Source organism: Pelodiscus sinensis, chromosome 8 (assembly GCF_052426305.1).
Source record: "Pelodiscus sinensis isolate ZL-2025 chromosome 8, ASM5242630v1, whole genome shotgun sequence".
Lineage (NCBI taxonomy): Eukaryota > Metazoa > Chordata > Testudines > Trionychidae > Pelodiscus > Pelodiscus sinensis.
In genome coordinates, this window is record NC_143059.1 from 21,235,919 (window position 1) to 21,261,806 (window position 25,888).

A 25,888-nucleotide genomic window follows, 5' to 3' on the forward strand; every position below is an offset into this window, starting at 1 on the left:
AGCTCCTTGGCTGATGTAAATCAATGTTATTCCATTGAAATCAATGCTACTATGCAGATTTTGTATCCGGTGAGGTTCTGGCCCTATGGCTCTCTTCAGCATGAAGTTACATCAGGGACTACAATGTCCCAATGTCTTGTTCGGACAAATTGCCTAATAATAGCTTCCATTTCTGATAAGGAGATGTATTATACTGCTCTACCATTATGGTTTTAACTTTTATAACAGAACAACGAGTACTATATTTTCATATCATGAAGCGGAGGCTATTAAATTGTCAGAAAGTAGGTGTATAGGGAGGAAAAAATAAGATTTAAAATGAGGCAATGTTGCATCAAAATGTATTCTTTAAGGTGTACGAGTCCTGGGATTGTAGTTGCTGCTCTACACCAGCTAACAAAAGTAGTAGTAGTTCTGGATAAGGTTTATACCCTCTGCTAAAAATAATGAATGATACTGCTATTGCTCTATATTCAAAGGGATGTCCCTCAAATGATGTAAACTGTTACGAGATACAGTCAAAGACAACACTAGAGATAACGAGATAGAGTAAAGGACCCCATTATCGGGATTTAGGGAGTGGGCAGAAGCTGCCCAAGGAAGTGCCAGCAAAAAGTTGACCATGCTAACCAGGGAACACAAAGACAGAGGTTTTGAGGTGGACAGTGTTTCTCCCTCACCAGAGAAGCTGGGCTGAAAAGAATGTACAGAAGCTAGCAAGGAAAGATAAGTATGAGTAAGTCTATGTCTAAACTACATTCCTCTTTCAAAAGAGGAATGTAAATGAGGCCAAACGAAAATTTAAATGAAGCATGGGTTTACAAATCTCGCACTTAATTTGCATAATTGCGTGAGAGCGCTTTTTTGAAAAAGGATTTTTCAAAAAAGAAAACGCAGTCTAGGCAGGGTTCTTTTGGGGGAAAAAACCCTTTTTGAAAGAACCCATACACCTCATTTTTTCAGGAATATGGGTTCTTTAGAAAAAGGGGGGTTTTTTCCCCTCAAAGAACCCCATCTAGACTAGTTTCTTTTCTTTTTCGAAAAACACTTTTTTGAACTAGCGCTCACGCAACTATGCAAATGAAGTGCAAGATTTGTAAATCCATGCTTCATTTGAATTTCAATCGGCTTCATTTACATTCCTCTTTCAAAAGAGGAATGTGGTTTAGATGTGCCCTAAGAGCCAGGCCTTTTGCTGGTTTTCCCCTTTGTGCTAGATACATTGTACCTTCCAGTGAATAAATAACTTGGCTTTGAAGACCTATTTTTGAGTCACTCTAATCAAATTGTTGGTCACAATCCCTCCCCCTCCATGCTATGTCTACATTCGCAGCTTCTTGTGCAAGTATGGCCGTTCTTGCACAAGAATCCGCAGAGCATCCACATTGCCCGCCCACTCTTGTGCAAAGAAATTTACAGTACGGCGTGGTAAGAGAGGGCTTCTTGTAGAAGAGCTTCGCTCTTTTTCAACAGGTGTAAGCCCTCTTGCGCAGGAGCTCTTGCCCAAGAGGGCAGTGTGAACGTTCGACAGGGATTTCTTGCACAAGAAAGCCCTATGGCTAAAATGGCCACCAGAGCTTCCTTGTGCAAGAGAGTGTCCACACTGCCATGGGCACTCTTGTGCAAAAACACAGTTCGCACATGGCAGTGTGGACATTTTCTTGTGCAAGACTTCTTGCACAAGAACCCTTGCGCAAGATGTTCTTGCGCAAGAAGCCGCCAGTGTAGACATAGCCCCAGAGGGAAAGGGCTTACAACAAGTGGCAAATCTAGGTAGGCCTGTTGTGTTAACATGGTTGTTAAACAGGCAGAAGGAGAGCAGACACCTAAGGACCTACTTCCAGAGTGATTTGGACCACGTTGTTCTGCTCAGAAAGGTACAGGGAGTCGGGCCTGTCACCTAAAGGGCCTCTCCTAAGAAGGACTAAGAAGAGTCTAAAGTATAGTTCGCCTGGTAACCATGACAGAAAGAAAAAAAACAGTCTTCATGTAACAGGTTAGCAATGTTTCTTGCGGAAAATAATGCCTTTTCCAAAATATCCCTTATCCCTCCATAAATGAAACTACCTTCAACTTTTACTCAACAAGCACATTTATTCCTTTGGTTTGAAAGATTTTGGTTCAACAATTTTTCAACAAACTTCAAAACGCGTGCTGTAAATATTTGGAGCATAGCATCTTACTTTGCAGTGGTGTTCAGAATGTTGACAAGGTTTACCACAAGGTTTACTTCAGTTATACAATAGGGCTACGTCTAGACTACATCCCTTTTTCGTAAAAGGGATGTAAATTAGGCGTATCGCAATTGCTAATGAAGCGGGGATTTAAATCTCCCCCACTTCCTTAGCATAAAAATGGCTGCCACTTTTTTTCGGCACGAAGCTTTGCCGGAAAAAGCGCCAGTCTAGACGCTGATCTTGAGGAAAATAAAGCCAATAGTTCACCAATGTACTACATACCAGAAAATAAGGGATATTTTCCCTTTTTTTTTTTAAGCCTCTCATTGTACAGCTATTGGAAACCTCTGAAGGGAGTCATTTGTGCCATCCTTTTCAATAAAGAAACAAACTTTTAATTTATTCCATATTTCTACAAAGATTTGTTTTCATAAAAACTAAAATATATAACTGATCATACAGCAGATGATCCCCACTACTGGGTGAAAGGAAGGTACAGTTAATAGAGGCTGAAGACACAGAGTACATGTACAATAGGGCAGTCTTGGCACAAGTGGGGCTAACCAAGGCCAGCTGACACAGGCTAGCGAGGCTTAGGCTGCAGGGCTAACATTTGCGATGCAGACGGACGTTCAGGCTCAGATTAAGCCCGGGCTCTGAAACCCCACAACTTGGGGAGGGTCCAAGGGCCTAGACTCCAACCTACTCCCAAAAATGTTTACAATGTAATATTTAGGCCTGCAGCCCCAGCCTGAGCCAGCTGACCCAGGCTCCAAGACTCAGTGCTGCAAGTTTCTTATTGCAGCATAGACAGACCCCACTAACAGTAGAAAAAGCAAGACCACTATTTTAAAAAATAAAACAAAAAGAATATCAAACATGATTGGATTTTTCCCAACTATTTCTAAAATAATTTTTGTATTTCATAAATAAAGTAGAAAAATACTAAAATATTTTGCTGTATAGTATAAAAAAGCATTGAAGTGTTTTTCAGTTGCCATTTAAGCACTAGATGCAACTGTGTAGAAGTAAGTATTTGGAGATGGTTTTATATTCTGGTCATTACAATTTTCCCAGCATGGCAGGGCTGCCACCAACAGAAGAAGTCCACCAAGCAGAACACAAAGCCCACTAAAGCAGAATGCAATGTCGTAAGTCTGTGTCCAATCATAAAACCAACCTGAAAAGAAAAAAAAAAGTGCGAGCTCAAATATACACAATTACTGAACATACAGCAGAAATATATTGAAAATCGTATTTGAAGAACAAAATGTATCATTACATACTAAACCAGAAAGCATGCAAAAGTAACAAATATAATCTAAAAACTGTTAAGAACAGCAGGCAGTATTTTGTCATGTTTTTCCATCATATTCCCCTTTCAGTAATCTGGTCAGATAAAGGGAAACCTCCAACTTTCTAAACTTTCTTTAATTTTATCATTCTACTATCATTGTAACTAACTAGAACCGACTTCCATATAAATGTATATAATTTGGGCCTGAGAAATTCATGAAAATTACAATCTGACATCACTTAACACAACATCTTACCAACAACTGGTGGTCCAAGGCTATTTCCAAGTCCAGCAAAGAACATTAATATTCCATATGCGTGTGCCAATTTCTCAATTCCCACAATCTTTGTGGTTACATATGGGAAAATTGACCAATTCCCTGTAAGAAAACCTAAAATTCCGGAAAGTATTGCAAATACAATGTAAGTTTTGGCAAATGGAACTGCAAACAAGGCCACTCCAGACATTATTAATGTAATTACATACAGGTATAAAGTATTAATCCATTTAAAATCAGCCAGTACTCCTAAAACAAGTTTGCCAATTGCAGTCATAATCCCTAAAATGGAGATAAGAGGCATAACATATTCTTCTTCACTAATGTTTGAACTTCTTGCTACATCTTCCATAAGCAGTGAAGGGGGAAATCCACCAATGTCAAAAAGTAAGATTGCAATAAAAAGTGATAAGAATACTTTGTTTTTAAAAAGAATCAGTGTTTCTTCCCAGTAGTTTAAATACAGTTGCCACTTCTTCTTGGCAAGCTGTTTGCAAAAGTATGTTTGTTCTACAACTTTCTGTTTATAAATGCCTGTCTCTTTTGTATATGTTGATGATATTAATCCATTCTTATTTAAAATGCTCTCCTGTTTGCAATCATGACAAGACATATTATTCACACATTTTTCTTCATTGTAGCCCTTTTCAAGGATGCTTATATTTTCTTCAACAAGTTCTTTCTTCTGGAAAATCAAGTATTGATCTGAAACTTTTTCTACGCCTGACTTCTCTGGCAAAGGTAAAGCAGATAACTTCAAAGGTCTCATTAGACTGCCACATGGTAGTATATTTAGAGATAATGCACCCACTATTAGCAAACATCCATCCACTCCATATAGCTCAATAAGTTCTCTTTGTAATGCTGCATATATAAAAAGTCCAACACTTGAACCTAGAAAAGGGAACAAGATATTTCATTAGGTTACCTCAATTCTTCAAAAGGAAACTTTAATATTACAGTGACTATGAAATAAGGGTATGTCAACACTACAAAGTTAATTCGAACTAATGGTTGTTAGTTCGAATTAACTTTCATAGGCGCTACACATACAAACCGCTAGTTCGAACTTAATTCGAACTAGCGGAGCACTTAATTAGAACTAGGTAAACCTCATTCTACGAGGACTAACGCCTAGTTCGAATTAAGTAGTTCGAATTAAGGGCTGTGTAGCCACTTAATTCGAACTAGTGGGAGGCTAGCCCTTCCCAGCTTGCCCTGGTGGCTACTCTGGGCCAAACCAGGGAAACTCTTCTGCCCCCCTTCCAGTCCCGGAGCCCTTCAAGAGCCACAGTCTGGCTATGGTGCTTGTGCCAGGTGCAAGCCTGCGAGCACCCAGCCAGCAGACCCTGCACCTGGCACGGCATGAGCCAGCCACCCACTGCCACCCAACCCTCCGCCTCTTCCTGGCTCCCAGGAGCCTGCCCAGGGCCCAGGGCTCCCGCCTGGTCTAGTGCGGATATCGTGGACCTCATCGAGGTTTGAGGGGAGGCCTCCAACATCCATGACCTCCGCATTAGGCACAGAAAAGTGGCCATCTAGGGCAGGATAGCTGCCAGCCTGGTCACCAAAGGCCACATGCGAACCCAGGAGCAGGTCTGCATGAAAATCAAGGTGGTCCAGTGAGACCCCCGACCCTGAGCCCTGAGCTTAGAACATAAGAACGGCCGTACTGGGTCAGACCAAAGGTCCTTATAGCCCAGTAGCCTGTCTGCCGACAGTGGCCAACACCAGCTACCCCGGAGGGGATGGACCGAAGACAATGACCAAGCCATTTGTCTCCTGCCGTCCATCTCCAACCTTCTACAAATAGAGGCCAGGGACACTGTTCCTACCCCCTGGCTAATAGCACTCCATGGACCCAACCTCCATGAATTTATCTAACTTCTCTTTAAACTTTGTTATAGTTCTAGCCTTCACAGCCTCCTGTGGCAAGGAGTTCCACAGATTGACTATTTGCTTTGTGAAGAACTTTCTTTTATTAGTTTGAAGCCTGCTACCCATTCATTTCATTTGGTGTCCTCTAGTCCTTCTATTATGGGAACTAATGAAGAACTTTTCTTTATGCACCCTCTCCACACCACTCGTGATTTTATAGACCTCTATCATATCCCCCCTAGCGGGGTAATGTAGGCATACCGCACTTGCAAATGAAGCCCGGGATTTGAATTTCCCGGGCTTCATATGCATAAGCGGGGCGCCGCCATTTTTAAATCCCCGCTCGTTCGAACCCCGTGCCACGCAGCTACACGCGGCACGAACTAGGTAGTTCGGACTAGAAGCCTAGTCCGAACTACCTAGTTCATGCCACGTGTAGCCGCACGGCACAGGGTTCGAACGAGCGGGGATTTAAAAATGGCGGCGCCCCGCTTATGCAAATGAAGCCCGGGAAATTCAAATCCTGGGCTTCATTTGCAAGTGCGGTATGCCTATATTACCTCCTAGTTTGAACTAGGAGGGTAGTGTAGACATACCCTTAGTCTCCTCTTTTCTAAGCTGAAAAGTCCCATTCTTTTTAGTCTCTCTTCATATGGGACCTGTTCCAAACCCCTAATCATTTTAGTTGCCCTTTTCTGAACCCTTTCCAAGGCCAAAACATCTCTTTTGAGGTGAGGAGACCACATCTGTACACAGTACTGAAGATATGGCGTACCATAGTTTTATACTTCCCCTCCTCCTTCTTCCCCTGGCTTCCCCCTTCAAGCTCTCTCCTCCCAGGTTTCCCCCTCCCCTCTCCCACTCTCTCTCTTCCCCTCTCCCACCTCCTTTTCCCAGTCTCCCCAGAGGTTAATCCCCCCCCCCCCAGTTTTGTTAAATAAAGAAAGTTTCTATTTTTGAACACACGTGTCCTTTATTTTTTACATCAGGAAGGGGGGTTAGGGAGGAATAAGTGGAAGGAGGTGAGGGAGGAATGGGGTACGAGCCCCCGATGGAGAGGACTGGGGTGGCTCTGTGGGCTCCTCGGGGTGGAAGCTCTCCTGCAGGGTCTCCTGGATCCTGACAGTCCCCCGATTGATCCACCCCTCGGATGGCAGCCTGCAGCAAGTGCTGTGATGTGCCGAGTGTGGGCACTCAGGGCACTCCAAGACAGGACTGCTTTGCTGTCCCTCATCAAGGTAGGCAAGCAAGTGAGGAACCCTAAGAACTGTCTGTCCGGGGTGGGGGTCGGGTCCCTTTAAGCACAGCCCTCAGCTAGCCTGAGGCAGCAGCTCCACACTCTAAGTCCTAACCTGATGCTCTGCCGGCACATGTTCTGGCCAGCCTTAACTTCGGTTCAGGGTACACTCAATGCGGACATGCTAGTTCGAATTAGCAAAACGCTAATTCAAATTAGTTTTTAGGTCTAGATGCACTAATTCGAATTAGTATAGTTCGAATTAACTAATTTGATTTAAGTTAGTTCGAATTAGTGCTGTAGTGTAGACATATCCTTCGTGACAGGGCAATTTCCTTGAAAGATCTTAATGTATTAAGCATATCTATTATTGTGGGCTGGGATTGTATGCAAGATACAAAACTAGGAAATGAAGACTGTGTGTGTCAGACAAATATGAACTTTTGGGGAAACAAAAATTATTGAAGACCTAGAAAACATGAGCTATGACGGAGGTTTCACGAGGTTTTCCGCGGTCGAAAAAACTGCTGCATTCTTTCGATTTACTTTCGAAAGAACGCGGCAGCAATCTAGATGCAGGGAAAGTTGTTTAGAAAAAAGGCCACTTTTTTTGAAAAAGCCCTGTAGTGTAGACACACCCTCAGTCTTCGCATTTCTCAATTAAACAAGCCCAATTTTTTGTCTTCTCATAGACTCATAGACTTTAAGGTCAGAAGGGACCATTATGATCATCTAGTCTGACCCCCTGCACAGTGCAGGCCACAAAATCTCACCCACCCCTTCCTGGAATAATCCTCTCACCTACATCTCAGATATTGAAGCCTTCAAATACTTTGAAGACCCCAAGATGCAGAGAATCCTCCAACTGTGATCTGTACCCCATGCTACAGAGGAAGGCGTAAAACCTCCAGGGCTTCTGCCAATCTACCCTGGAGGAAAATTCCTTCCCAAACCCAAATATGGCGATCAGCTAAACCCTGAGCAAGTGGGCAAGACTCACCAGCCACACATCCAGAAAGTTCTCTATAGTAACTCCTATCATCCCTCCATTGACCTATTTCGAAAGAGGCTTCCAGGCTAGACGTAGCCTGAGATTCATAGAACTGGAAGAGACCTCAGGAAGTCATGAAGTCCAGCCTCCTGCCCAAGGCAGGACCAATCCCAACTAAATCAACCCAGACAGGGCTTTGTCAAGCAGAGACTTAAAAATCTCTAGGGATGGAGATTCCATCACCTCCCTAGGTAACCCATTCCAGTGCTTCACCACTCTCCTAGTGAAATAGTTTTTCCTAATATCCAGCCTAGAACTCTCCTGCTATAACTTGAGACCATTGCTCCTTGTTCTGCCATCTGTCACTACTGTGAACAGCCTCTCTCCATCCTCTTTGGAACTTCCCTTCAGGAAATTGAAGGCTGCTATCAAATCCCCCCTCACTCTTCTCTTCTGCAGACTAAACAAACCCAAATCCCTCAGTCTCTCCTCATAGGTTGTGCGCTCCAGCCCCCTAATCATTTTGGTCACCTCCGCTGGACCCTCTCCAATACGTCCACATCCTTTCTATAGTGGAGGGCCCAGAACTTGACACAATACTCCAGGTGTGGCCTCACCAGAGCTGAATAAAGGGGGAAAATAACTTCTCAAGATCTCCTGGCAATGCTTCTCCTAATGCACCCTAATATGCCATTAGCCTTCTTGGCTACAAGGGCACACTGTTGACTCATATCCAGCTTCTCATCCACTGTAATCCCCAGGTCCTTTTCTGCAGAACTGCTACTTAGCCATTCGGTCCCCAGCCTGTAACAATATTTGGGATTCTTCCATCTCAACTGCAGGACTCTACACTTATCCTTGTTGAACCTCATCAGATTTCTTTTGGTCCAATCCTCTAATCTGTCTAGGTCACTCTGGACCCTATCCCTGCCCTCCAGAGTATCTACTTCTCCCCCTATCTTAGTGTCATCTGCAAACTTGCTGATGGTACAATCCATCCCCTCATCCTGGTCATTAATAAAAATGTTGAACAAAACGGGCCCTACAACTGATCCTTGGGGTACTCCACTAGAAACTGACCGCCAACCTGACATCGAGCCATTGATCACTACCCGTTGGGCCCGACAATCTAGCTAGCTTTCTATCCACATTATATTCCATTTATCCAATCCATATTTCCTTAACTTGCTGGCAAGAATATTGTGGGAGACCGTATAAAAAGCTTTGCAGAAGTCAAGGTATATCACATCCACTGACTTTCCCAAATCCACAGAGCCAGTTACCTTTTAGAAGCTAATCAGATTGGTCAGGCACAACTTGCCCTTTGAGAATACCTGTTGACTATTCCTGATCACTTTCCCCTCTTCCAAGTGCCTCAAAATGGATTCCTTAAGGATCCCTTCCATGATTTTTCTAGGGACTGAGGTAAGTCTGTAGTTCCCCGGATTGTCCTTCTTCCCTTTTTTAAACCTGGGCACTGCATTTGCCTTTTTCCAGTCATCCAGGGTCTTTCCCAATCTCCACGAGTTTTCAAAGACAATGGCCAAAGGCTCCGCAATGACATTTGCCAACTCCCTCAGGGTATGTCTACACTACAGCGCTAGTTCAAACTAACTTAGTTCGAATTAGTTAATTCGAACTAAGCTAATTCGAACTAACGCGTCTAGAACTAAAAACTAGTTCGAATTAGCGTTTTGCTAATTCGAACTAGCGTGTCCACACTGATTGGACGCAGGGGGGCATTTAAGGGCAGCTGAAACCGGTTCTGGCAGGGCATCAGGTTAGTAGTTGCTTTGTGTGGCTGCTGTCTGAGGCTATCTGAGGCTCGTGCTTAAAGGGACCCCCCTGGACAGCCGGTTCTCAGCTTTTCCTGCTTGCTTGCCAACCTCGCCGAGGGACAGCAAGGGGTCTCTGTGCCCGTCTGTGTCGGTGCTTCCCTTCGGGGGGGGACCGCCGCAGGCGGCAACATGGAGCCACGGCTCGCCCTGCACCTTCTGGTGCACGTTCTGGACGTGCTGCTGCAAGCCTGCCAGCAATGGCTCGAGGCTGCCTGGCACCACCTGGGGAACGTCAGCCCCCTGCCTCTCCGCCTGGCCGCCTTGGGGGCCGTGGAGGAGCCGCGGCAGCGCCCCGGCACCGGCGTGCCCCGCCGCGTCTGGCGTCTGGACACCAGCACCGACTGGTGGGACCGCATCGTCCTGGAGCGCTGGGACGACCGACAGTGGACCCAGAACTTTAGGATGAGGAGGGACACCTTCCTGGAGCTCTGCGAGTGGCTCGCCCCTGCCCTGCAAAGAACCCCCTCCAGAAGCGGGTGGCCATCGCCCTATGGAAGCTCTCCACGCCGGACAGCTACCGATCCGTCGGGAACCAGTTCGGTGTGGGGAGATCCACCGTCGGAGCGGTGCTCATGCAGGTACGGCACTCGTCGGCCACCGAGCTGGGGGGGAGAGGGGCTGCGAGGAGGGGATGGGCCGCCCCAGGGACAAAGGGGGGGGCGGGAGGAGGCGAAAGAGCCCCGCACCGGAGAGGTCGGGCTGTCCCGGCCGTACTACACGCCGCCAGGGGGTTGCTTCCGGGAGTGGGACGCGGGGCACTGCCAGGACACGCACGCTCCCAGCCACCCGGGCGTCCCACTGATTGGGAGGGAGGAATGAAGGTGGGAGAAGGGAGGGGGAAACCTGGGACGAGGGAGCTGGAAGGGGAGGGGAGGGAAGGGAGGAAGGGAAAGGAAAGCTCAGGAGTGGGAGTCCGGCTGCCTCTCCCGTCTCGCCACACTGCGGGTCCGGGGGCGTCGGTGGGGAATGGTTGTGGAGGGGGGGGGCAGGAGGAACAGGGGGTGTGGAGGAAGCAGGAGCGGAAGCAGGAGCAGGAGCAGGGGGAACAAGAGGAGGAGCAAGAGGGGAAGCAGGGGGAGGAGGAAATGGGAAGCGGTCCAGCAGACTCTGGAGGTGGCCTCGCAGAGCACGGCCCTGCTCCTCCAGGGCCTCCAGACTCCTCCGGCGCAGCATGAGGTCCTCCTGGACCCAGTGGTCCTGGAGACGGAGCTGTCGATCCAGAAACCGGAGGTGCCGGCTCTGGTAGTCCTCCTGGTTCCTGGCTGTCCTGCTTGCCTGGGCGCGGGCGGCTGCTGCAGGCGGGGTGGTGCGCCCTGCAGGCCCAGGTGCTGCAGCTGTGGTGCAAGAAGACCAGCGGTCAATTACCCCAGGGGCCCAGGTGTGTGAAACCCAGCTCCCCTCTGCAAGGCCAGGGCCCCTGCAGGATCCCCAGCTGCTGCTCCATGGTGGGCAAGGCCCAGGCGCACGGTCCCAGGGCTCCCTCTCGCCCCAGGCCCCCGTACACATAAGGGGAACATGAGGGTACTCACAGGTGGACGCCTCCCCGGCCTCAGACAACGCAGACAAGCGGGTCTGTGGCGTGCCTCGGGGGTCCCGGGTCCTGGGCAGGCTGGCGGCAGGCTCCTGGCTCTCAGAGCCCTCTTCCTCCTCCTCAGTGTCCAGGAGCGGTCCCTCTGCCCCGGGGTCAATCACGTCCCGGGGGGCAGGGACGGCATGAGCCCACAGGATGTGGTCCAGGGCATGGAAGTGGGGGCAGGCCTCCGGGTCGGCCCCTGGCAGGCAGGCCCGGGAGTAGGACTGCCGCAAGTCCTTTATTTTGCAGCGCACCTGCTCCCGGCTGCGCTGGTGGCCCCTGGAGGCCAGGCTGGCAGCCATGCATCCGTAGACGGCCGCGTTCCGGTGGCTAGTGCGGAGATCGTGGACATTGGAGGCTTTCCCCCAAACCTCGATGAGGTCCACGATCTCCGCACTTGACCAGGCGGGCGCCCGCCTTTTGCGCCCCCGGGCAGGCTCCTGGGAGCTGCCAGGCTGGTCCTGGGGAGCAGTGGAGGGCTGGGAGCCCTCGGATGGCTGGCTCATCCTGTGGCAGGTTCAGGCTGTGCAGGCACGGGTGCTTGCAGCCTTGCAACTGGCACAAAGTGAGTAGCCAGCCCATGGCCCTTTAAGGGCTCCGGGGCCGGGAGGGGGGCAATAGAGTTTCCCTGGTGTTGGCCAGAGTGGCCACCAGGGCAAGCTGGGAAGCCTTAGCCTCCCACTAGTTCGAATTAAGGGTCTACACAGCCCTTAATTCGAACTAGCTAGTTCGAACTAGGCGTTAGTCCTCGTAAAATGAGGTTTACCTAGTTCGAACTAACTTAGTTCGAATTAAGTTCGAACTAACGGAGCGCTAGTGTAGTGCCTAGGAAAGTTAGTTCGAACTAACTTTTCAGTGTAGACATACCCTCAGTTCTATCGGATGCATTAAATCCAGACCCATGGATTTGTGTATGGTTAGCTTTTCTAAATAGTTCCTAACTCGTTCTTTCTCCACTAAGGGCTTTCCACCTCCTTCCCCTGCTGCGTTGTCTAGTCAGTGTATTAGTCTGGGAGCTGGTTTTGTCCGTGAAGACAGAGGCAAAGAAAGAATTGAGTACGTCAGATTTTCCCACATCATCTGTCACTAGGTTACCTCCCTCATTCAGTAGGGGCCCCACACCGTCTCTGATCACCTCTTCTTGCTAACATGCCTGTAGAAAACTTTCTTGTTACCCTTCACATCCCTTGCTAGCTACGATTCCAATTGCATTTTTGCCTTCCTGATAACTCCGTGGCATTCTTGAGCAATATATTTATACTCCTCCCTAGTTATCTGTCCAATTTTCCACTTCTTGTAAGTTTCCTTTTTGTGTTTAAGCTAACCAAGGATTTCCCCGGTAAGTCCATCCGGTACACGATAGCATTTTTCAAGTATTTAAAAGGGTGTCACAAGGAGGAGGGAGAAAAATTGTTCTCTGATGATAAGGACAAGAAGCAATGAGCTTATACTGCAGCAAGGGAAGTTTAGGTTGGACATTATGAAAAACTTCCTAATTGCCATGGCGGTTAAAGACTGAAATAAATTGCCTAGGGAGGTTGTGGAATCTCCATCACTGGAGATATTTAAGGGCAAGTTGGATAGACATCTATTTGGGATGGTCTAGACAGTGCTTGGTCCTGCCGTGAGGACTTGATGATCTCTGGAGGTCCCTTCCAGTTCTAGTGTTCTAGGATTCTATGAAATTGTTAAGTGGTTATATTAGGGAATCTCTAGGAAGAAATTAATGAAATTAGGCAGTCTGGCTTGCTGGAGATATATCACAGTGTAAAGCAGAGATGGTCAAAAGGGCCTCCGTGGGCTGAATCCGGCCCACCAAGCAGGTTGATCCGGTCTGTAGAGGCCCTGCTGCACCCCAGCCCCCAGGCCAATTTGGGCCTGGGGGTGGGGGAGCTATGCGAAGTTTCCTCCCCCCTGTGCTGCAAGGAGCGCACAGCACTTCAAAATGCCATATGCTCGTGCAGGGTAGGAACAAGGCGAGGGAAGCTTCATACAGCTCCCCCACTCCCAGGCCAATCAGGACTTGGGGACTGGGGAGTGCGTGACATCTCCTCCTGTCCTGCGAGTCGTGCGTGGTGCTTCAAAGCTCTGCGTGCTGGTCACAGGGTAGGAGGAAGCTACGCGCGCGCCCCCTCCCCCAGGCCAATCAGGACCTGGGGGCAGGCGAGCGTGTGACGTGCCCCATGCACTTTGAAGTGCCCTGTGCTCCTCGTAGGGCAGGGGTAGGGCAGGAGGAGGATTCGCATGCTTCCCCCACCCCTAGGCCAATCAGGGCCTGGGGGTGAGGGAGTGTGTGAAGCCTCTTCCTGCCCTCCCAGGGGCATGGGTGCCCAGTGGGAAGGGGGGACAAAGGGGCTGCCCCAACCCCAGACCAATTATGGTCTGGGGGTGGGGAAACCCAGAAGCATTCTGGTCCTGCCTCTTCTGGATTAGGCCCTGCCCCTTCCAGATTAGGCCCGGGGCCACTACACAAATTTTTCAAGTGGCCCTGGCCAAAAATTATTGCCCACCCCTAGTGTAAACCCAAGGAGTGGGGCCTTTTGAAGATACATTTTCTTTTTTGAATATGCTTTGTTGTGCAGGGGGTGGGCAATAACATGGTGTCGGTTCACCAGAATCAGCCCCTGGCAGACCCTCTGCTATATTTACCTCCACGGCCACATGTACCGGCGATTGCAGCTCCCGGTGGCCATAAATCATTGTTCCTGGACAATGGGAGCGGCAGGAAGTGGTGCAGATTAGGTTACTGCTACCTGCAGCTCCCCTTGGCTGGGAATGGCAATCTGCATGTAACCGGAGCTGTGATTGCTAGTACCGTGGCCATGCAGGTAAATATAGAGATGGGGGCCCACCAGGAGCAAACTCTGGCAGACTGAATCTGGCCTGCGAGCCGGTATTTGCTCACCCCTGTTGTAGTGCATACTTCAACATATCTCAAAACATACGGGGAGTAATCACAGCAACAAGGATTAATAGGAGTTAAAATACCAATATGAATGAAGTGTAAAATGAATGGACTTAAAGGGCATTAACTTGAAATATAAGCAAAACCTAGCAAAACCTTAACTTTCCTTGGAATTTTTCTCTAAGGTTTTTCAGAAGGAACACAAGGTAGGGCCCAAAAGTGTTCTAGAGCTCAGCAGGACCACAGCCAACGTTTACAAAAAAAACTACTGAGGTCAGTAGACCTGGAAGGTCGGCTTAAGGTATGTAACTTTGATGTACCTTAAGCTGAGCTTGACACTGTCTCCACAGCTGAAGTCGACAGGAGTGTTTTCTCCCACTGACTTCCCTTACTCCTCATGAATTGTGGAGTACTGGCACCAACCAAGGACACCCTCAGTTTCTGATTTTACAGGTCCTTACTAAACCCACTAATTTGAACACCAGAAGGTCACTCTCCAACTCAGTAAGTCTAGATGTGGCCTAAGCAATTATTGTCTATACCCTAACTAAAGTAACCAAAATTACTATTTTATAATCAAATCTTCCAGCCAAATTCAGCCTTTGGTTTAAGTGAATGCAGCTCCATAATGTCAACTACTTATACAGTTCCAACTACTTATACAATGTTGAATGTGATTGTCTGAATAAAGTTAATAGAACATTTTCATGTGAATTTGCTATAACTATGGTGGAGAATGTCTACCAATTTCTAAATTTAGGGCTTTTTTAAATCTACACAGCTTTGACATAAATAAGAACAATTTTTTATTAAACTTTTCCCACTGTGGTACAGATATAAAAATCCACAGAATTTTGTGTCTTCCACACATGAAATGGCCACCAAAAACAACCACGACTTTAACAAGTACCTATATAATGGGTCAGATCATGCTCTGCCACAGCAAGACACTCTAGGAATGAATATTTCTGTAGTGTCCCCCAGCATTGCACTGAGGTAGGACAGTGTGTGGACTTTATGCTGAAGGACTACACACCTGCTCCAGTTAAATAGGATTTCACATCATCACTCACAACTATGCTCTGGGTGGCCCATTCCCACAATGGCCTACTTAGTCAAACCCTTTTCAGTACAATTCCAGGGGACCAGAGGATGGATAGGACAGGGCTGTGAAGGAAGCTGAGCCCCACTTTCTTAAGGGATCCACACTCAAACGATCCCTTCCACGCACATATCTAGATAGCTTGATTTGGGCCTTTGATGTAAAGTTTTACATTTTTTCCTTCGTTGTCTTATTAAAAAGAGAAAAACAATGTTTAGAAAAATCTTCCATTTAAACTACAGCTTTGCTGACCCACTGAAAAGCAAGAGAGTTGTATTTTATTCTAAAGCATCATTTCTGTTATTTTGCACTACTATACAGACTGCTACTAACTATAAATATAAATCTTTTGATTGATCAAATTATGTCTTTGTTACAGATATTTGTCTAATCCTTCATTAATTAATAATACCAGCATTTAACGGTTGTATGACATACAGTATTTTAAAAGCTTACCTGTTGAAACCAAACCAAGTGCAAGGCCTCTACGTTTATCAAAATACTGACAGGTGATGGTTACCGTTGCAGTATATAATAAGCCACAGCCAAGCCCTAATAAATATAGGAAGTTTATTAACAAATAAGGCATCCTGTAAAATGTTATATAGTTTACCTTTTTAGAAACTTCAAGAACTTACTTGAACTTTGCTTGGCAACTTTCAGTTAAAAGATGCAGAACAGTATAATTAAGAAATACCGTTAAAAACTGAATGTGAAGATTCAACCCATAAATACAGTCTTATGTCTACATCAGAGGTGGGCAATAAGATGGAGTTGGCTCACCAGGGTTAGCCCCTGGAGGGCTTCCACTACTTATTTACCTGCACCTCTTCAGGTACAGGTGCTTGCAGCACCCACTGGCCACAAATCACCATTCCTGGCTAATGGGAGCTGCGGGAAGTGGTGCAGACTGATAGTAGGGATGTAAAATCCTGTGTAATTGGTTAACCTATTAAATATATTGTTTAACTGGTTGACCGATTAAGGGGAGGCAAGTGGGGGGCTGCTCTGGTCCAGGCCTCCCCTACCCCCACCAGCCAGAGCAGTCCCCACCTGTGGCCCAGAGCAGCCCCATAATGGGTGAGGCTTACTGTTTACTGGTGTTTCTCAAAGTGGTCCGCAAAACCACGTTGAGAAACCTGCTAACTGGCCGCAACGGTGTGTTTACTTACCAGCTCTGCGGCCATGGAGTCTTGCAGCTCCCATTGGCTCCGGTTCACTATTTGCAGAGAAGAGGAGCCACAGCCACTTCCTGCAGCTCCTCTTGACTGCAAATGGCAAATCGGAGCCAATGGAACCACAAGGCTCCGTCACTGCGGAGCCAGTAAATAAACACACTGGAGCAGCCAGTTAGCAGGTTTCTCAGCGTGGTTTCGCAGACCACTCTGAGAAATACTAGTTTAAATCATTCACATCCCTATACAGGACACCACTTTTCAAAGCTCCCATAGGTCAGGAATGGTGATCTGCAGCCATATCTGCAGAAGTACAGGTAAACATAGCAGCAGGTTAACCCTCAGGAATTGCATCCGGCCTGTGGGCCAGTATTTGCCCACCACTGGTTTACATTCTTGTTTCCCTCAAGTTACCTTTATTGTTTGTTTTTCCTTACATCAGAAAAATTCACATGTATCTTTCTATGCAGGTTTTAAAATAAACCAAAAAACCACCACCATGCTTCTGAATTGTAAAAACTTACTTTCAAAGCACAAGCAATACCTTTTAAAAAAATACATCAATTTGTTTGTTCTAGGTCTCCAGTCCCAACAAATAAAGAGCATAATTGATCTATGATATGTTTTCTTAGTCTATATCACAACTACCTTAATGTTGTACATCTATAGCCAGACTATCGTTTAAAAATGGCAGGAGTGACTTTAGACAAGTAAAAGGACACAAATAGGGAAATTTCAATGTTAATTTTCCTGTTTAAAGTCACATACTCTACCAATGACTACTGCTTTATTGTCTTCCTTCCAAATTGCTATGACTGATTTCACAAACTATCAAATTGCTAATGTGTCCTGGGTAGTTTCAGATTACAATACTAATCCAATCATGATCAAATAGGAATGCGTCTCTCCTTTGTTTTACTCTATATCAAATTATTTCAAACAGATTGGCTGGTTGCAAGCTGGCTGGAATACAGCTGTTTCATGTAACTGTCACTTTGAATTCAATTAGATAAAAAAATGCAATGATTTCTGGTTTGTTAACTAAAATTAATAAAATAATTATTCCTTCTACTTAGGGTTGCTAGGTGTCCGGTATTGAACCGGAGAGTCCATTATTTTCGCCTCCTGTCCAGTAAAAAATTCAGAAAATACCGGACACCTAAAATGTCCGGTACTTTCTAATTTTTTCCCATTCAGGAGACGAATATCCTGGGTTGTCCAGCTTAATATGGAGGGAGCCTGCTCAACAAACTTTTTCCTGGCGTGGTTTTTTTTTTTTTGGTTGTTCGGTATTTTTTCTGAAACCATCTGGCAACCCTACTTCTACTATGTAATTCTTTAAAAGCTTTAAGTCTTATGAGTTTACAGTTTCACAGCTCTGGGAGAAAACTTCAAATAGTTCTCTAGGCCTTGATAACTAAGGTCTCCAGTCCCAACAACTACAACTGCAAATGTGCAACAGACCCCTAGGCCCACTCATAGCCCCAAAAGTAAGACCTGCATGTGTATTTGCCAAATCTGGTCCTTATTCTGAAAATAACAACCTTTATACAAATTCAACACAGTTTCAGAATGATTAAATTAGTCTAATATGAACAACAAATTAGTCTAATATAAACAAAGATCTTACCAACTACAATGCCATATGAAAAAACCAGAAAATAGATATTTGGTGCAAAACTGCTCAGCACCAGGCCACCAGCCACTATAAAGCCACTGAAGATTGTCACAGGTCTTGCTCCAAAAGAAGATACACATGCACTACAGATAGGACCTATAGGAACGGGGAAGAAGAGAATAAAGAAAATAACTTTTACATATCTATCCCAGTAAACAAGAATTCAAAGTTTTCTGTCACAGTAACATCTCTGGTGTAGTTCTTAAAAACTATTCAGAATCCTTAATGATACTATAGTCTTCAATACAGTACATCTTGGACTACTGTATAATGTCACAACACACTTGCATGTATTATGCAGTCTAAAGTTCCATTCACAGTCACAAATACTACAAGGAAAATGTTTTTAGAAAAGCCTAGTACTATAACATTTAAAAATTGCAAGATTTTTTTATTTTTGAAGTCATGTTGGTCCCAGCATATTAGAGAGTAATCTCTTTTAATAGAACAACTTTTGGTTGTGAAAGAGACAGAGTTCTTCTTCAGGTCCTAAAAAGCCTGTCTCTTTTACTGAACAGTGTCTGTTGGTAAAAGGTATTATTTCACCCACCTTGTCCCTTTATTATTAATTTTTCCTTACGTTCATGGCAACAGTGCCATCTGGTGCTTACAGAAAGAAAACATCTACTCTGTATTACCTTTCCCCCAAAATCTTTTGGGAAATGAAAGCTTGACTACAAATAGACTATTTTGATAGAGATAATTAAAAAAAATCTTTTCTGGTGTTTATTTTAAAACTGGCATGCTATGAGAGATTTAGCATCCACCATAGCTACCAAGGAAGCACTTTAGCTGAAACAGTGGTCATGAAAATCTGTATTAGAGGCAGAAGCATGGAGGTAGCAGCCAGCTTGCCAGGAGTGGGGCTGCAGGTTGGAGCCAATGCGCATCATGCTTAAAAACCGGCTCCCGTGGAGCCGCAGCACAGGGAGGCAGACAGGTGCCAGCTGCAGGTGCGAGTAACCGCTGAAAAACCTCAGCAGTTACACGATTACCCACACTTCAACACCTCCATTTTCCACACTTCTCCCTCACCTTTTCGCAGAGGAGGAGGCTACTGAACAGAGCCTATATTTTTAAATGTGAGGCAGGGACTGGCACAATTCAGGGAAATTGCACCCTTCATTCCCCATTTTAGTCCAGCAAGAGCAGCCACTCTAGGCTCCTGGTTTCTCTACTTTCGTGGGTAGAGACTGTATCTCTCCCTAGCCAGGGTTTTTCCAGGCTGCAGTTCCCTGCTGAACTGAGTTCACCACCAAGCCAAACTGTGCTTGTCTTTCTCATCAGAGTCTACAACCAGGTTAATTGCCCACAGTTAAGTTACAGGACAGCTTTTAGTCAGCAAATTTATTCTTAAGATGTAAGCACAAGAGAAAACATAAAAATAATGAAAGAATCAACATGCATACTCATAAGTTTACCAGAGATCATCCCCAATTTCAGATGATTCTGTTTATTCACTGGGTCAGAAAGAAAGCCCCGACTCAATTTAAATACAGGCTATTTCACTTATCCTTTCACCTGTTGATTTTGGGAGGATCTATTTTGAACCAGTGTCTGTGAGTCTCATTAGATGAAAGGTGGGAAATACCATCCCATAGGACAGATCTAGTCTGCCAAGGTTAGGCACTGGTGGGCCCCCATTCCCCCATATTTACCTGTGCCTCCCCAAGTACAGGGGAATCACAGTTCCCATTGGCCAGGGATCACCATTCCCAGCCATTAGGAGCTGCGATCTCCCATACCTGTAGAGGTGCAGGTAAATATAGTGGCAGCAACCCACCAGGGGCTAATCCTGGTGAACCGCCACTGTATTATTGCCCACCCCTGCATTAGATGATACCTAGTCTCTGGAGGAATTACAACTTGAGTACATTTGCCTAATCATTCCCCACTGGTCTTAATTCCTGGAAGAATGGTATTCACACTCTATCACAGAATTACCTGCAATCCCCAGACAACAATGATACATAAACTCAATATTGTAGCCTCAACCAAAGATATTGTAAGAAGCTGCTTTCTCTCACTGAGGCTCTATACCCTTTCTGGTTAAAGCGTCACACAAACTCATAGTGTTACATATAACTTGTAACTAACAGTGGCTTTGAGCTGCAAAAATAAGGGCCCATGTCTAATCGTAATTCTAGAAGATGTCACTAATAGAGACTTCTCCTGAACTAGATGACATTTATCAAATTAGTCATGCTTATGTTAAGGTGAAACACGGAATTTCCAGAAGATGGGCATTCAGGCAAGGTGGGTAACAGAAGGAAAATAGCAATTGTGAACTGGTGTAGGTGGGAACAAACAACTGGGATGTAGGCAAGGGTTTTTGTGTAGTTATCAGCACAAGCACAAGCACAAGCACTTGTGGGAAGCAGGCCAGGATGGAGTACAGATTTGGCACCCGGAGCGGACTATAGGTAAAGTGCAAGGCAGATCACAGATAGCTTTAGGATTCTTCAAGATGATTTAAATGAGGGCTCTATCCAGGTAAGGGAGAAAGTGTTAGTGGAACAAACCAGGAGCTTGACTGTGGAGGCTGGTTATTCTGATTTTAAAAAGGGTGAGGAAGCTAGTGTGACGGAGTGAGGAGGTGGAATAAGCCCAAAGGGTCTCTGCTGGAGACCTCTGGACTGTGCCACTCCCATTCCATGAAGGGTTCAGTGAAGAGGTCCTCCAAGCAAGCTAGCAAGGCTGCACGGGAAGCAACCAATCACGGCCCAGAAGAGCCATATAAAAAGGAGTGGCAGAAGAGAGCAAGGGGAATGCCCAGCTGCCTGAAGGAACTGCAGCACAACAACAGCTAAATTAATTAATTAGTAAAATGGCAAATTAAAATTGGTGTTTTTAAAACCACAAGATTTAAAAATAAAATGCAAATGATTATGCCTGTGTCTTATATAAGAAGTTTTCCTATACCAAAAACATTAGGCAGTGGTAAAAATTCCACTGAGCAGAGCAATCTGTACTCCCTTCTTTCTCTATTTCTTGGCCAGTATCCTATGAACAAGAGAAACAGTGTTTCCTTGTTCCACTTTTTATGAAGATAATCTCCAAATTCCAGGATATTCTTCTTCCATAGCTTCCCACTATTGTTTGGTAGGCCAGCAGTAATTCAACAATTTACCAAGCAGAAGATCAGAGTTGAAGCAGTAAGCTTGGTTCTTTGTTCCCATGCCAGAAAAGTGGAAACATGCAGCCCTGTGAGAAGTGCTTCCACATACTACTCTCTTACAACCTGTTACCTTGTTTGAGCACAATCATGAACAGCTTTAATAGGGTCAAGAGGAGCCACATCAAACATGCCTCATTGAAAGATGTGTCATTCCAAACGAGGGTTGGTGATGAAGAGAGAAAACAATGATGGGGGAGGGGAGGAATAAAGACTATCGTTCCTCCCTCCCCACTTCCCCGAGGAAAAAGCATCTCATGGCTGCATTATCAACGCATTCTCTCACTACTTTGTAACAAAGAAATTTGGCATTCCAGTGATGGATCTATATACCACCAAAAGGAATGCCCGAATAGCTATTACAAAGGAAGCCCCACGCTGATCCTCTATCGGTAAATTGTTTCACTCTTAGGTTATGTCTACACTGCAATGCTATTTCACGATATTACTAGAGTATCCTGAAATAGCTATCCCACATCTCCACAGCAAGTGCATTTTTTTGGGCTCGCTATTCCAACTTCCCTGTAAACCTAATTCTACAAAGAATCATAGAATACTAGGACTGGAAGGGACCTCGAGAGGTCATCGAGTCCAGTACCCTGCCTCCAACAGTAAGGGACATTTCAGAATAGCGCTTTATTTCGAAATGCTATTTCAAATTAGCATCGAAATAAGATACACCATTTGCATAGCTCAAATAACGTATCTTATTTCAAGTTACAGTGCAGTGTAGAAAAACCCTTAGTAAAAGCAGAATCTCACACAAGGAGACATAATCTCTCCTTTATTCAGATTTCAAAGGGACATTAATTAATAGGGAGGTAACCGAGTGACAGATGATGTGGGAAAAACTGAAGTACCCAAAGCTCTTTTTTCCTGGCTTTCACAGACAAGGTCAGCTCCCAGACTACTGCACTAGGCAATGCAGTATGGGAAGATGGCAGGCAGCCCTCAGTGGAGAAAGAACAGTTTAAGAACTATTTAGTAAAGCTAGACATATACAAATCCATGGGTCTGGATTTAATGCATCCGAGGGTACTGAGGGAGTTGGCAAATGTCATTGAAGAGCCTTTGGCCATTATCTCTGAAAACTCGTGGACATCGGAAGAGGTCTCGGATGATTGGAAAAAGGCAAATGCAGTGCCCATCTATAAAAAAGGGAGGAAGAACAATCCAGGGAACTATAGACCGGTCAGCCTCACCTCAGTCCCTGGTAAAATCATGGAAGGGATCCTCAAGGAATCCATTTTGAGGCACTTGGAAGAGGGGAAAGTGATCAGAAATAGTTAACATCAAGGGCAAGTCTTGCCTGACCAATCGGATTAGCTTCTATGATGAGGTAACTGGCTTTGTGGACATGGGGAAGTCAGTGGATGTGATATACCTTGACTTCAGCAAAGCTTTTGAAACCGTCTCCCACAATATTCTTGCCAGCAAGTTAAGGAGGTATAGATTGGATAAATGGACTGTAAAGTAGATAGAAAACTGGCTAGACTGTCGAGCCCAATGGTTAGTGATCAATGGCTCGATGTCAGGCTGGCGGTCGGTTTGAAGTGTAGTGCCCCAAGGATCAGTTCTAGGGCTCATTTTGTTCAGCAACTTGATTAATGACCTGGACGAGGGGGTGGATTGCACCATCAGCAAGTTTGCGTATGACGCTAAGCTGGGGGCGAGGTAGATATGTTGGAGGGCAGGGATAGTGTCCACAGTGACCTAGACAAATTAGAGGATTGTGCCAAAAGAAATCTGATGAGGTTCAACAAGGACAAATGCAGAGTCCTGCACTTGGTATGGAAGAATCCCAAGCGTTGTTACAGGCTGGGGACCGAATGGGTAAGTAGCAGTTCAGCAGAAAAGAACCTGGGGATTATAGTGGATGAAAAGCTGGATATGAGTCAACAGTGTGCCCTTGTAGCCAAGAAAGCTAATGGCATATTAGGGTGCATTAGTAGGAGCACTGTCAGCAGATCTAGAGAAGTGATTATTCCCCTTTATTCTGCACTGGTGAGGCTGCATCTGGAATATTGCATCCAATTCTAGACCCCCCATTACAGAAAGAATGTGGACGCATTAGAGATGGTCCAGAGGAGGGAAACCAAAATGATTAGTGGTCTGGAGCACATGACCTATGAGGAGAGACTGAGGGATTTGGGCTTGTTTAGTCTGCAGAAGAGAAGAGCAAAGGATGATTTGGCAGCAGCCTTCAACTTCCTGAAGGGAGATTCCAAAAAGGACGGAGAGAGGCTGTTCTCAGTAGTGACAGATGGCAGAACAAGGAGCAATGGTCTCAAGTTACAGTGGGGGAGTTCTAGGTTGGACATTAGGAAAAACTATTTCCCTAGGAGGGTGGTGAAGTACCATCCCTAGAGGTTTTTAAGTCCTGGCTTCACAAAGCCTTGCTGGGATGATGTAGTTGGGGCTGGTCCTGCTTTGGGCAGGGTGCTGGACTCAGCGTCCTCCGGAAGTCTCTTCCTCTAGGATTCTATGATTAATAGCTCAGCACATCGCTCTCTCTCTCTCTCTCTCTCTGCCTCCAGCCCCAAGTTGACATTCAGTCTCAAAGGACACATACATTGGATTCTAACTTCATGGGATTTTGAACAAAGATTCTAATAGAAGCAAGATATTCTGCAGAAATAATTCAAATTATTTCCAGAAAGCTTATAGTCTTTATCTCAAAACCTTAATGCAGGAAAAGCAAGTGAAGCTAGTAGACAGACGTGAAATATTCTACAATGTTTTCAAGATGCTGTGGCTCTAAGTTTAAGAATAATTTCTTTAAATGTCCTTTTTCAGGTGTGCTCTTAATTCAGATGCTGAATCTTTTAATACTTCACATCCCCAAATTCTCACATTTCTAGGTGCAGTTAAACTAGGGGAAACTCCTGTATTAGCCATCTTTCTGGAATCGGATTTAAACTCTGTTCAGATGGGATTTCTTTTCCTATCTTTAGGGCCATGCATATAAAATATCTACTATCTGTCAATAAAATATGCTTTCTAGTAGCCATTATCTTGGATAGGAGAGTGCCAGACACAACAGCACTTTCCATGGAAGAATCATACAGTGGCTTTCCCCAAGATAAAATAATTGTCAGACAAACTCATTTCTTACGTAAAGTAATCTCCCAATGGTTCCTAAGTAGTAATTACTTCCTCACAGTTGCTAAACATTTGCAGGACAATCTTCAGCGTGAGCTTGATGTCAGAAGACTTACAAATATCTGAGGGTATGTCTACACTACCCCGCTAGTTCGAACTAGCGGGGTAATGTATGCATACCGCACTTGCTAATGAAGCCCGGGATTTGAATTTCCCGGGCTTCATTAGCATAAGCGGGGAGCCGCCATTTTTAAATCCCCGCTGCTTCGAACCCCGTGTAGCGCGGCTACACGGGGCTCGAACTAGGTAGTTCGGACTAGGGTGCCTATTCCGAACTACCGTTACTCCTCGTGGAAACGAGGAGTAACGGTAGTTCGGAATAGGCACCCTAGTCCGAACTACCTAGTTCGAGCCCCGTGTAGCCGCGCTACACGGGGTTCGAAGCAGCGGGGATTTAAAAATGGCGGCTCCCCGCTTATGCTAATGAAGCCCGGGAAATTCAAATCCCGGGCTTCATTACAAGTGCGGTATGCATACATTACCCTCCTAGTTCGAACTAGGAGGGTAGTGTAGACATACCCTGACTCAATCGCTTTAGTCTTTCCAGCAAGATTATTAAGGACCTTAAATTGCCTACAGTTAAGGCAAAACACCTCATTAGAAAGCTACAAGGAAGACATATAGACCTCAAGCTCCATCTTTACAAGACACAACTACTGTAATTAGATCATTTGGCCACTGCGGACATATTCTATGCAAGGCAGAGGCTTCAGTCCAGAGGTTCCTAGACAGTTATTATTCTTTATAGACAATAGGATTTCGTTCTGCTTTGCAAACCATCAGTAAATCTGTCTCTTTACTTTTCCCCCTCAATTTGCTATTCCTTGCTTTTTATGATTTTAGCAAAAATGAGAATGGAAAAAAATCTATCTTTAATTACTATAGTCATTAATCTGGCCTGTCCAAATAACAAATACCTACCTGAATCTGTTTAATGAGCATGCAATGTAACCATGATATTTAGTCCTCTTAGGCAAAGGTTAAGCTATTTTTATTTCCAGTCAGATATCTACATAATAAGATGTTTCAAACTAACAGGTCTCCACACCTTTGAAAGAAAACTTCCAAATGCTTCCTCTTGGTCCCAAAAGCTCTTTCACATTGGAAAGCAACCTACTTGTGACTGATTAATAGATTTCATTTTTCAAAACCTGTTTGAAAAGATTCCGTTAATCTTAAAATGACAAAGCTTTGGGCATAATCGCTGATTCTGATCTCTGATGTCCATTTGTAGCTCCCACTGACTACTGTTGGAGTTGTATACAGGCAATATTGGGCCTTAACTCTGTATTCACTGAAAGGTGTCTTAAAAAATCATTGTAAAAAACTATGCAAAATTTAACCTAATGGAAGAGTTATGTACTCGATAGTTAAAACCACCAAGAGAATTCCACACGTTTACCTTGATTAAATATTTAAAGCA

At 45.2% G+C, this 25,888-nt stretch overlaps 2 protein-coding genes across 3 annotated transcripts in view; both read right to left on the reverse strand.

Moving 5' to 3' along the window:
- Nucleotides 1-1,115: 1,115 nt before the first annotated feature.
- The window catches only part of SLC16A9 (solute carrier family 16 member 9), a 34,226-nt gene continuing 9,453 nt past the window's right edge, over nucleotides 1,116-25,888 (reverse strand). For both annotated transcript variants that reach the window (XM_075934857.2, XM_075934858.2), the window contains 4 exons: nucleotides 18,081-18,224; nucleotides 15,732-15,827; nucleotides 3,731-4,645; nucleotides 1,116-3,357 (listed from right to left, as the gene is read on the reverse strand). In XM_075934857.2, the coding sequence (XP_075790972.2) occupies nucleotides 3,179-3,357; nucleotides 3,731-4,645; nucleotides 15,732-15,827; nucleotides 18,081-18,224 (1,334 nt within the window). In that variant the 3' untranslated portion in view covers nucleotides 1,116-3,178. The remainder of the gene's footprint in view (nucleotides 3,358-3,730; nucleotides 4,646-15,731; nucleotides 15,828-18,080; nucleotides 18,225-25,888) is intronic.
- On the reverse strand, nucleotides 9,578-15,725 carry LOC149523986 (uncharacterized). The gene is made up of 2 exons (XM_089780072.1): nucleotides 11,225-15,725; nucleotides 9,578-11,029 (listed from the first exon to the last, which is right to left on the reverse strand). Exons 1-2 carry the CDS (start codon nucleotides 11,772-11,774, stop codon nucleotides 10,266-10,268), a joined length of 1,314 nt encoding a protein of 437 aa, XP_089636198.1. The 5' UTR covers nucleotides 11,775-15,725; the 3' UTR covers nucleotides 9,578-10,265.